The following is a 12,905-nucleotide window of genomic DNA, read 5'->3' as shown; positions in this document are numbered from 1 at the left end:
GAGCTTGCATTCTTTTCCTTTCTTGCAGTGAACTCTAGTGGTGTTATCAGCTCAGTCACAGCTCATAGCTTCCACTTCACTTGCTGCCGTTGTGTTCACTGCAGTCCTGCTTTTCTCACTGAATTAAACAGGGAAGTACCTAAACCAGAATACTCAGGAGCAGCCAGTCTCTCTAAAGCCATAGTGCTTTGTATCTTTAGCTCTTACTGTTAATTAGCACAACTTTTAAAGCTTCTTGCTGCGCTGTGATACTTCACTGTCCTGGTTTGTATCTGAGAGAACAGGTCTTGGTGGGCAACAACCATTTTCTGAAATAGAGTACATGTGCTTTGTGAGCATGAATCACAGCAGCAGTGTTACTACTGGTCAATATTAGTGAATTGTTTTAGTGTATTAGTGTAGTTTTCAACAGAGTTTAAATAACACAGACACGTAGGGACATGAGAGCAGTGAAAGACTGAAAAATGAAGTAGACAAGATGTTTCTTTCCTGCATCTAAAAGTATATTAAAAAAAAAACCCAAAAAGAAAATGCTTTCTAAATAACAGTGCTTGCAGAGGGAGAACAGACCTAAGAAATGGAGAGAGCAGTGTGAGGAAGGGTGGGAGATGACATCCCTGGGACAATCTGGGATATGTTAAATATCTTTTTTCTTATGGCCTTCTGGGATCCCTGTGCCAGAAAGAAATTCCAGTCCAAGGTGGGGGTTAATTTATCAGATGCCCATGTAAGGCCATCTCTCAAGTAGTTTCTCACTGAAGATTACACTGGAGACAAGGGTTTGATATTATCCTGAACATATCTCAGAGTTTTCCATCAGGATTGGTCATGACTCTGAAGAAAATAAGAGGCATGAGTGAAGTAACAAGAAGCATTTGGCAGTTGGGAAATTTGAATAGAGCAAGTAGAGGAGGAATGTAAGCAAGTGTATCCATATGACAAGAGAGACATATTCATCCTTCTCACCAGCACTCTGTGAAATAATTTGGGCCAAAGTTTTCATGTCCATTGGAAAAAGCAATTAAAAAATAAAGCAAGCCAGGCCCTTCAGTTTCCTCAGATTTGTCTGTTGGCTTAAACAATATTAATTTGAAAGAAGACAAACATGAGGCATTCCACCAAAATCTGTGGTGAAAGTTTTATGTGTTGCTTGGACAGAGGTCACTTGTTTGTTCATTTTCTGTTGCTGCACAAAGACACCTGCAGAAATATTCTGCTGTTCCCACACAAGGGAAAAGCCCTCTGCAGGGAATTCACCCTGAGCTTGTATCTTTGAGAGGAGGAACTTGGGATACTAAAAAATCTGTGCAGAAGAAGAATTGCTGAAATTTTAGAGTAGATGTTTTCAAACCTATGTTCCAAACAAGGACTCCCTCCCTGACTATATTTTGAAAAATACTGAGAAATGTGTTTGTAGAAATGTGGTTATGAGTTCAAAAAATCAGAGTAATGAGTTGAGCAATTACGATTTTTAGGTACATTAATTAAAAATAAAAACCAGAAAGTATTTGAATGCATTTCTGTGCATAAGGGCCAGGTTTCTGCTTGTGAGTCTTCAAAAATAACTAAATAGTGTGTGAGCTACAGAGAACAATTGACTGCTTAAAGCTAATTTTTAAAACAATAGCAGAACTTGGTTGAAGTGGGGAAGTGCAGACTGACACTGGTAAGAGCAATATCTGGAATAAAGGTCCCAAATTCCTGGTGTGTAAGACCTTTGGGACTGGGATGATGTGAGTGCTTCTCTTTGAAGGACCAAAGTGCTGCATGTATAAAAATTGAATAGCACTTGGTCCTCATCAAGCTCCATAACTAATTGTGCTGTTCTCTCTTTCCCAATGTTATGATGTCAATGTGGTTTATTCTTCATCTTTGGGATTTTTGACTGTTTGAATGGTATGCACCATTAATAGGGTTGTTGTAACTTTATAACTTTTTTTAAAAAAGTAAACAATCGAGCAGTTGGTTTTATCTGGGTGTTTAAATTTGACCTAAGGCAAAGATTGAGGCCATTACAACTGCTTGGTTGTTGTTTGCTTTGTTGTTCCCAGTGCAGATAACGATCAGAGAGCAGCCTTGCACGTCAAAGAAATGCTTTTATTGCAAGGTCAGGATTTCAGAATTGCAACCAGTTGAGTTTTGTTTTTCTTACAGAGAAGAGCAAGAAGAATCCTCAGCAATTCGAGTTGGTTTTGTCACTTATAACAAGGTCCTTCACTTCTTCAATGTAAAAAGCAGCTTAGCTCAGCCTCAGATGATGGTGGTCACGGATGTGGCAGAAGTTTTTGTTCCTCTGCTGGATGGTTTCCTTGTTGACTTTGAGGAATCCCGATCAGTTGTTACCAAGTAAAGTACAATTATACTTCATGAGAGTAAGATGTGAATGCTTATGATTTTTAGTCAGTTGGGTTTTGGGGCATACAGGTATCTATTAAAATACTGGAGAAGCCGGCAGATGCTTCAAGCCCTGTGTTTCCTCCTCTGAGGCAAAGACAAAGCAATAGCCACAGCCTTCCAGTGCCAAACTGGAAAGTTTATGTAGGTCAGGTGTAAACCACCTGTCAGCTATGCTGCCTCTCAACTGGGAGGGGGTGAGGCTCTGAGGCACGTTGCGTTTCCCCTCCTGGAATGCACATGGTGTGCACCTGGATATGATCTTAGGACTCTGAAGTCCTTACAGCACACCAGAACTACTTCATGGCTGTTTTTTTATTTATTGTATGTTCCTTGAGGTTACAAGCTTCGAAGCAATGCATCTCATAGAATTAAAAAATGCATGTTTTCTTTGATTCTGGCTGGGATCCTAAGAAATGGAGCAAGGAAAATTTGTATTATTTTTTGCACTATAAATTTTCATGATAAACATCTTCCTGTGTGAAGACTTGGTATGTTACAAGCTGTATTTGGGGGTTACCCTACACTGACCAGCTGAGACATTGATCCTTTCTCTTTCATAGCTTGTTGGACCAGATTCCAGAGTTGTTTGCAGACACTAATGAGAGTGAGACCATCTTTGCTCCCGTTATCCAGGCTGGCATGGAGGCACTAAAGGTTAGAACATTCTCTGTCAGAGAAGCAGCTTGAAATCAGGTTTGCTAAAAGCCATTCCCATCACACTGGGAAATTAAGGGAAAAGAGGTCGTTGATTGTTTCCAGGACTAATGTTCCCTTGTTCTAACAGGACCTTCCAACTGCAGTAGTCAGAGTAAGAACTGACAAACATAACATCTGTTCCCAGATGTTCTTATTGAGGGAAAACAGTCCCCAGAGTCTATTCCATGTAGGAGGGACATTTAGGAGAAGATGAGGAGCAGGAGTCAGTTTTTTGTTCAGCATTTAAGAGAAATAAAGCTATGTTTAGTTACCTCAGCAGAACAAATCAATACTCTTGTGTTTGAACAGATAAGCAGTCCTTGAATGTATGAAGAGCAAGAAAGTCAGAATAATAATAATAATTAATAATAATAATAATGACATCAGACTTAGGTTATTCTCTTGCTTGTATAAAACAGAATATTTATAACTATGTCTGTGACCGATTCAGGCCGGGGCTGGAGGCTTTCTGTTTAACTGACAAGTTCTCCCAGCTTGGATACAGCTGGCAGGAAATCCACAGGCCAAGGTGCTGCCCAGTTGATTTCTGTATGTCTGGGACATTCCCTGAAGTGCTGACATTCCCATGGAGCGTTGCAAATTAAATGCACACCACCCTGGTTCACCACAGGATTTGTAGGGGCAGAGCACAGCCAGTGGTGCTTTAGTATGGTTGATTTATCTGTGAGCTTTGTATGAATAAAGCATGAACTTTGAGTACATAAATTTGTCAAAACCAAAACAAAACATTTCTCAAGTCTGTTATGTATATATTGATTTAATACCTGCTTTCTTGTTATTTATTCATACTACCAGCAGGTATGTGTGCAAAGCACATCTGAATGCTTTTTCCAAATACTTCTACAATGCAAATTTAAAGGCCATAATTGCAAATTTCCTTTGATGATGGCTATAAAAGAAAGCAGCTCTTAATTTCACTTATAGTTTAGCTCAGTATTTTGAAGTTATAATTTCTAAGGATTTTCACTCTGAATTATTCATCTGCAAATACCTTTGCTCAAGAAAACAGTTCTTTTCTAAAAAGAATAAATGGATAATATGAAAAATATGTATATTTAGAAATTTTGTCAAACCAGTTTCACTAATTCCTGATAGATATCAGGTCAAACAGTATTTGGGAAGTCTTTTGTCCTTCAGCAGAATGCTTCTTCAAAGGAACTGGATAAACTGGCATTGGTGATCAAAAGTAACTGTTCTTGAAATATCAGGGGTGAAATTTCAGCCATTTTAAAGGTCAGGTGCTGCCTCCAGTTGTGTTTCTGCCAGAGCAGAGACTTCTGGTGTTCCTAGAAAGCCACAGCTGATTTTGAAAGGTGGAATGTTTTGTGAAGTTGGTGATTTCTGATTTGTGTCTGCATCCTGCACTGTAGATTTCAGTCTGAAATGTCCAGCAGGGATGGAATTGTCACCCATTTATAAAAAGGCACGGAACAGCAGTGTGCCTGAGCTGAATTCTTCTGTTAAACTGCATTTACCATAAATTTGATCCAGTTGAGAATTTATATTTTGATGCCTGTTGCATAATGCCTGTATCCAGTGGGAAGTCTCCAAGAGAGGAGCTCCTCCTCCTGCCTCAGGAGAAGGGGCTGCTGGAACGTCTCGGCCAGCAAAGCTGTGCTGGACTGCACTGAGAGGAAAGCCCCCGTTGGTTTGGGGGCTCATTGCGCCGGGTGCTGAGGGTGGGAATGAGTTCTTGAGCTGTGAGGAGCTTGCAGCAAGTGCCCTCTGCTCTCTGAGCCCCAGTGAGTGAATATGGGCTTGTTAACCCTGCAGTAAGAACTGTGCCAAGGTTTATTCCAGCGTGGTGTCTTTGAACAGGCTGCAGAATGTGCTGGGAAATTGTTCCTCTTCCACTCTTCTCTGCCAACTGCAGAAGCACCAGGGAAGCTGAAAAACAGAGATGACAAGAAACTGCTCAACACAGATAAGGAAAAGGTATTTTCTGCTCTGAGCTACAAGGGGACTGCTGGTACATGGCATTTGTCTAATAGGACACTGATCTTCTTTTGTGTATTTTCTTTAACACAGAAGTGTTTGGTTATACGATGTCTCTGTAGTGATGGGTTCTCCAAGAACATACTGAGGTGTTCCCTGTATCCATGGGCAGGGCAAGCATGTTTTTGATGATAGCCATACCTCACTTCAAACTTCCACTTCATCCTTTTGTCTTCATCTGGTCCTCTGAATTGTGATTAATATCTAATATGATGGCATTTGTATTTTTTATTCCTGTGCAGACCCTCTTCCAGCCACAAGGAAATTATGAGGCCTTAGCCAAGGATTGTGTGGCTAATGGCTGCTGTGTGAATTTATTCCTCTTCCCAACTCAGTATGTGGATGTAGCCTCCATGGGCCTTGTCACAATGTACACTGGTGGAACACTATACAAATACAACAATTTCCAGGTAAGTGGTGTGGGTTTGCTGCCTTTCAGATAATAACAGCTGAGGGGTTGCTGTTGTTTTTAATCTCATTTCAATGTGTGCTTGGACATTTAACTTAAAAGCAGAGTGAGTCTGGAAAACCTGGTTATCAATTCCAGGGGGTAAAATTCAAACTTAACTACGGCAGGTTAGGCTCAAGTTTGGATCTTGAAGTAGTAATAAGCTGGTTGGTATCCTAAGATTTTGCTGAAAGTTTTAAGTGTAGGAATGTCCAGTTAATGTCCAGGCCTGGTGATGAGCTGTGGACACTTGCATATACCTGATTCTGATAATAACAATCCACATTTGAAATCCTTTTTAAAGGACTTAAGAGCTGTGTGCAGATTTGCTGGGATGAGATGGGGGATCATGGGAGGGGATGTTGGGTCACTGCTGTGCTGCTGCCCCTTGGTGTTGAACCTCTGAACCCTCTGCTTTGTGTTTTCAGCTTGATGCTGACAGCCCCCAGTTCTTGAGTGACCTCAGGAAGGACATCCAAAAAAAGATGGGATTTGATGCAACAATGAGGGTTCGGACAAGTACAGGTAATAGGACCCCGAGAATGAATTTTAAATAATGTAGTGCTGTGCAAATCACTTGTAAGATCAGGCTGGTTTCATTTCATTATGTACCTCTTGAAAATTAATTGAACAGACTGATAAAATCTATGTCTGTGTGTGTATATGTTGTCACTTATATACATACACACACACACATACTTCCTGTATATGCCTCCTTAATAACTGATTTTCAAGTCTGGGAAAGGCTTCTGCTCACTCTGCACACAGCATGCACTACAAGGAAGTTGTATAAAAAGGTGTTGCTTCTGGACACTGACCTGTGCCTTCATTTCTGTGCTCAAATGACATTCCTATGTCTATCCAGCTTCTTTCTATCATTCTTAGCTCAAATGCAGGTCTTAGAGAAAGGGACACACCCAAAGAGGCCAAGCCAGCAGTGCAGAAGCTCTGGGTGTCCAAGTCACAGCTTTTTCCCTTTCTCCAGCTCTCACAAATGTCCTCAGCAAGGAAAGTTGTTGGGACTCCTGAGCCTGTAAAGCCCTGAGGGAAAATGGCTCCTGCTTCAGTAAGTGATGTCAATTTAATTTGCCATTTTTAACTGAAATGCTCTGTTTTAATCTGTCTGCAGGCTTCAGGGCTACAGACTTCTTTGGGGCCATTTACATGAACAACACCACGGATGTGGAGATGGCAGCGGTTGACTGTGACAAAGCAGTGACAGTGGAGTTCAAACATGATGACAAACTAAATGAAGACACTGGGGCCTTAATTCAGGTAAAAAAAAACCTAATTGATGTATACTGTAAAATGGTGGGTGTGACCTAATGCAGCCAGAGCAGAGAAGTGATGGGGTAGGAGTGATGGGAACAAGGCACAACTTGCAGACTCTTGTGCCATAACACCACTGGTAAAAAGTGTTTTCTATTCAGGGGTTCCCAGATCCTTTCTAAACACTCACTGAAACCTCATCAGCTGTTCTTTTTTTTTATTTCACTGTAAATAAGTTTATGTGGAGTAAGAGATCCATTGCTACTTATATGGCAATTGTTATTGCTGTGGCATTCCTTGTGACCTCTCTATTCAAGAGCAGTTCTCCATTGCTAAACCTCACTTCCCCCTCTACAGACTGTAGGAGTTTTTATGATGTTAATATGAATAACTTATTCTATAATGTCTGAGAGGTGTCCCCAAGACCCACAGGTGTGCTGGTGTTACAGCTGCCAGGCTGCACTGACTGCAGAAGGCGTCACCTGTCCTTTGTGCACAGAGAAGGTGGCTCCAGTGGTGACACTTTGTGCCTCTGTTGCAGTGTGCTGTCCTGTACACATCGCTGAGCGGGCAGAGGCGAATCCGCATACACAACATAGGTTTGAATTGCAGCTCCCAGTTAGCTGATGTCTACAGGACTTGTGAGACTGATGCACTTATCAACTTCTTTGCTAAGTCAGGTACAGTTGCAGCTGACCAGTTTTGCTTCCTTTTTTTCTGTGGCATGGATGAAGTGGAAGGAAAAGGGGCTGAAGTGATTACCTAGTGGGAAATAATATTTTATAACTTACTGCTCCACGCCTGAACAATTCTTGAAGTATTATGAAATTGAGAAGACAAATAATAATTACCTATTTCAGACAAACTGCCATAAAAGAAATACTTGTGTGGAGGTAATGCATGGAACTGGTCAGGCACAATAATGGACATCCTACTGCAGTGATGGGGGTTTGGTGGGGTTTTTGGATGTCTGTAGAACAGCCTGAAAATCAACCTCAGCCCTCAGGTCTGTAAAATCAGAAACCAGCAGCAGACAAAGATACTTTGAGTGTCTTTTTTAACACACACTTTTATTCTGTGCTTGTAGCTTTTAAAGCCATTCTGAGCCAGCCCTTGAAGACAGTCAGGGACATCCTGATGAATCAGACTGCTCACATGCTGGCCTGCTACAAGAAGAACTGTGCCAGCCCAGCAGCTGTCAGCCAGGTAAAACCCACACCCAATCCCACCCACCCTGGCTTTGCCACAAGTGCACAACCACCCTACAACATCAGCAGAGCCAGAAAGCAAAACTTCAGGACAGACTTGTCCTTTTCTTTCAAATGCAATTGATGGACAGGTGGGATTCAGTGGTGGCACTTAGAGCACGCATAAACTGTTGTTCTGGAACAAAAGGCAGTGCCATTGATGGAACTGATGCCTGTACTCACACAAAGGAGCTCAGCCAGCCCTCTTCTTCCTGCTGGAATTACGTACTGACTCACAAAGCTGTCATTCTTAATTGTTATGTTGTTATAGATGGTTGTAGTATTCGTATTTTTGACTAAGCAGAGTGACTGATTTGTTTCCTTTTAATTTATTCAGTCATATCTTAGTGATTTAACTCAAAGAAGGACTAGAGCTTTTCCATCCCAGAGGTGCTGCCAGTAACCACAAGCCTGGGCAGTGAATTGTTCATTGTTTGTGAGGACCAAATAATGTCAAACAAAACCAGAGCCACTTATTGTGGACCGCTATTTCTCTCCTTAATTCTTCAGAGAGTGCCCCTAAGATTAACAGGGCTGCAGGGAGATGACAGCAGCCAAGACAGTGACTACAGCTTATAGAGCAAATAGTTTCTGTTGTATTCATACTAAATGTGTTGCTTTCTCAGCTGATCCTGCCAGACACGATGAAGGTGCTGCCTGTGTACATGAACTGCCTGTTGAAGAGCTGTGTGCTGGCCAGCAGGCCCGAAATCCCAACCGATGAGAGAGCTTTCCACCGCCAGCTGGTCATGGCCATGGGGGTGGCCGACACACAGCTCTTCTTCTACCCCCTGCTGCTGCCAATTGTGAGTCAATTAAAGCGGATTTGTCACTTTAATTTCTAACCCCTCTTACCTGAAAAGGAGCCACTAAGATGTGGCTTTTCAGTAGTTACAGTTCCACAGCATTTGTGTCTTTTGCCCCACAGCACAGCCTGGATCTGAAGAGTGACGCTGTCCCAGCTGCCATCCGCTGCTCCGAGGAGCGCCTGTCCGAGGGAGGGGCCTTCCTGCTGGCCAACGGGCTGAGCATGTTCCTGTGGCTGGGAGCCAGCGTGTCCCCAGAGCTCATCCAGGGGCTTTTCAACGTGCCGTCCTTTGCACACATCAGCACCGAGGCCGTGAGTAAATGCAGACTAAGAATTGAGGATTAGCAAGACCAGATGCTAATCAGAGAAACAAGTGAGGTCTTTGTTCATCCCTCAGCCTTAAAAGGAAGAACAGGTGACCAGCAGAAGGTGTTAAGACACCAGAATTGCTTTAAGTTACATAAAACTTAACACTGACACTCTGAACACTGAGAGGACAGAAGCTCTCAAAACTTTTTAATCTTCCTAAGCTTCATTGCAGATATTAAAGTCCTTTCCACTGTGTATTACTAAAATTAGAACAAAACGTTTTGCAATGGTTAAGTTTTCCTGACAATGCATTTTCATATAGTAATTATTTTAAACTGAAAAATGAGTCCTCAAGACGAGACCTTTTAGTGAAAGAGATGCAGTTTCCTGGTTTAGTATGAAATCCACAGTACCTTATAACTATCAGAAGCTAGTCTTGGTTAGAGATGTGACTGGACTATAACAATCTGCTTTCCTTCTGACAGACATCCCTGCCTGACCTGGACAATCCGTTTTCTAAGAAACTGAAGCATATTCTGGATCAAATCCAGAGCCAAAAGCCCCACACTATGAAGGTAACTGCTTTTTCCCTCAGCTTGTTTCTCATACTTGCTCAAAAGAACACTCCAGGCTTTACCAAAACTTATCAGTGGCTGTAAAAGGTTTTTTAGGTATTGGGAGTGTTCCTGCACGTGGGTGAGTTCCAGCATGATTTGTAGGCACAGGCATCTGAAATGTGCTTAATTGCCAATCAAAACTGATTTTCAAAGGTAGTCAAGTTTGAAAAGGAACCATTTTATTCTGCACTCCTCAATTCGTGTTAGTCTCTCCATCTTGTGCAATGTGGAGATTTATTAGTTTTGGGGGTTTTCCCCACCTCAAGAGCATCCACTAAGAGCCATAGAAAAACAGTGCTGCCATCAAGTCTGGCTGCACCCTAAAACTATCTGTCTGTATCTCTTCTCTTCCCAGCTGATGGTAGTGAAGCAGCGGGAGCAGCCAGAGATGCTTTTCCGCCAGTTCCTAGTAGAAGACAAGAGTATTTATGGAGGAGCCTCGTACGTGGATTTCCTCGTGTGCATTCACAAAGAGATCAGCCAGCTGCTCAGCTAAGGCAACTCAAGTAAAATGTTCAGTTCCTTTTTGCCTTTGCAGGAGGGACAGTTTTTGGTGCCTGAAGGCTGCCCCACAGCTCCACCAGACCCAGGCCTTCTGCTGTGCTTTACTGACCCTTTTCTGTGCTCTTTTTGTACAGTTATGTTTGATCCCATCTCTCCCTGAGTATTTTGCTTACTTCTTAAGCTGTAGAATAGGAAGTTCTGCACTCAGGTATTAATCTTCTGGGAGTCCTGACTCTTTCTCTGTGTGAATTACCAGATTCCAGAGTGTCAATGCTTAAGAGCATATATGGTATATATTTCTTAAAAGACAATTTAGCAAACTCTCAGTTATTCCTTTTGCTAGTCATAAGTTGTACCAGAGCTGGGAAAGATGATCAGAATCTCTACAGAGGAAGAAAAGAGACAAAAAATTTCTTTCTCTAAGTGAGGACATGGAGTTGAATCAGATTGGCAGTAAACATGCAGCTCAGTTTGAAGGATTTCTTTACTTTTCTTTACTTCCTTCCTGTGAAGTAAATATCTGTAAAGTAAATCTTTCTTTTCCTGGAAGGGACAAGTGTTGCTATCTACAGAAGCAGAGCTCTAGGGACCCTTCCACAGCCAGGGCTATCCAGGAGACAGAAATGCCTCAATTTTGTAACTGGACTTGAGTAAGTGTGCCAACAACAGGGATCACAGGAAGAACAGTAATCAAACAATCCTTTTGCCACCTTTGGCAGATCACGCTATTATGGTACAATTCTGTCCACTTGGGGGCAGCGATTAGCTTAGCATACTATTTAATTACATTTTCAAAATTGCACAGGTTAGGCTTTACTTAGTACATTTGCTAACTGGAATATTCCCAATGCAGCTCAGAAAAACCTGTCCCTCAAAATTTCAGTGGCAGATCGACTGTGAGACAGTTGGCACATTAACCAAAGGTTATTTGTGGTGCTACAAAGCCTCTTGTTTAATACCAGGTCTATTACAGTGACCTCCTCTCCCATGACTGGTTTAATCAATGGTCACTGTTTTGAAAAAAAAGCCTTTGCTAATACCAATATGGAAGGTAGAATTTGGAAAGCCAGAGCCTTTGGAACAGCTGTTTACCTCAGATACTTCATCAGTCTCTCTGTCTCTTTAGGACCAATGCCTCTGAACGTGAGGTTTGAATTTGCCAAACTTAAAAAGCTATTACTTAAAAAAAATAGTGATTCAAAGAAAGCCAAAAACACTCAAAAGTAAGGTTGAGCCTCAGTAAAGAAAAAAGTGCCTTTAAACATGTTAGTGTTGCTACTTATATTATTTAATATCCACAATAAGCAGTCAAAATGCATAGATTTTTGGTTTGACAGCTTATCTACACAGTCCTATTCTTGTTGTTGACCAAAAGCTCTTGAAAAAAGTGGCTGTATTACAAAAGGGTCCTTGGCCTGGATTCAGCTGCCAAGACAAGCACTTTTTAGCTGTAGACATTACCCTGTAAAAAGTATTTGTTGCCATTTCATTTGTAAAATGACACCAGCAACATTTGTGTAAAGAAATAAGCGATTATTAAATATAATCTGTGTGTGTGTTTATTCTTTCGCACATCCCAAGTTCTCCAAGGTTTTATGGCCATGGCATCCAGCAGTGAGTACACTGTAGGTCACCTTCTCCTACTGTGACTCTCAAGACAGGCAGCTTACGTTGCCTCAGCATTTTCAGTGTGTTTCTGCTATTGTCATCACCCGTCGCTCTGGTGAGAAGACAGGATCCAAGTGAAGGGAAGTGTCCCAAAGAGGAGCTGTTCAGCACCAAGATGGGGTAAGCCAAAGCTGTTCATACTGGCAGAGCTGCTGCAGCAGAGTTCTGGCCTGACTGGGCAGTGTTAGCTACAGTAAGACATCACAGTGGAGAAAACATCAGAGGATGACGGCAGTCATGACAGTGACAAGTAACACACAGCCATAAAAGTGCAGTGCTTGGCTTCACCATAAACTGCAGTATTTAACTCAGATTCACAGTATTAAGCATTTTTTTTTCTCCTTTTTCATTGCTGCAGTAATTATACTCAAAATTAGTTTCTGTTTCACAGAACTTGCCCACTGCTTTCTTTTTAGCCCATGGGAATGACCCTGTTACAGAAAGGATTAGTGCAGCTCTCTTCCACATTAAGTTGATGTTGAGCCCGTTAAAGTTGCCATTTCTGTTGAAGCAATGAAGTTGCCACCAACTTTAGTAATTTTGCGAGGAGAAAACACCTACTATATACAGAAAGAGTGGGTTCATTTATCTGTCACTTTCAGATTATTCAATGTATCTTTATAAAGCCGCAGGACTTGAAGATTTTTTCAGTGTAATGGGCTTGGAATATTCATCATGTATCCTTTAAAGTGCTCTCTGGATATTAAAATGTATAGCAAGGCATAGAAAACCAGCTGGATATTCTAAAATTAATTCCATTACTTAATACCAGTTAACTTCTGTGCTCATCTCAAAACTGCTCATTGATTTGGACCTGAATTCCACTTCTCAGAGCAAAGCCTTCAGTACCTATGAACACACACAACAAATTGGTGCTGGGGAAGAATCTCAACACCCTGAGTGTTGACTGCTACCCTGCCCAGCAC

General features: G+C 41.7%; 1 protein-coding gene across 4 annotated transcripts in view; it reads left to right on the top strand.

The window, feature by feature from the left end:
- Positions 1-11,857, top strand: part of SEC24D (SEC24 homolog D, COPII coat complex component) — a 42,117-nt gene extending 30,260 nt beyond the window's left edge. For all 4 annotated transcript variants that reach the window (XM_058838046.1, XM_058838047.1, XM_058838044.1 and 1 more), the window contains exons 12-23: positions 2,155-2,346; positions 2,958-3,051; positions 4,933-5,049; positions 5,352-5,519; positions 5,986-6,082; positions 6,687-6,832; positions 7,368-7,506; positions 7,914-8,032; positions 8,700-8,879; positions 9,002-9,193; positions 9,676-9,765; positions 10,163-11,857. In XM_058838046.1, coding sequence (XP_058694029.1) covers positions 2,155-2,346; positions 2,958-3,051; positions 4,933-5,049; positions 5,352-5,519; positions 5,986-6,082; positions 6,687-6,832; positions 7,368-7,506; positions 7,914-8,032; positions 8,700-8,879; positions 9,002-9,193; positions 9,676-9,765; positions 10,163-10,303 — 1,675 coding nt within the window. In that variant the 3' untranslated portion in view covers positions 10,304-11,857. The remainder of the gene's footprint in view (positions 1-2,154; positions 2,347-2,957; positions 3,052-4,932; positions 5,050-5,351; positions 5,520-5,985; positions 6,083-6,686; positions 6,833-7,367; positions 7,507-7,913; positions 8,033-8,699; positions 8,880-9,001; positions 9,194-9,675; positions 9,766-10,162) is intronic.
- Positions 11,858-12,905: the final 1,048 nt, after the last annotated feature.

The sequence above is a fragment of the Poecile atricapillus genome, chromosome 4 (genome assembly GCF_030490865.1).
Source record: "Poecile atricapillus isolate bPoeAtr1 chromosome 4, bPoeAtr1.hap1, whole genome shotgun sequence".
Taxonomy (NCBI): domain Eukaryota; kingdom Metazoa; phylum Chordata; class Aves; order Passeriformes; family Paridae; genus Poecile; species Poecile atricapillus.
The sequence above is the reverse complement of the archived record's forward strand: the minus strand, read 5'-3'. Positions and strand labels throughout refer to the sequence as shown.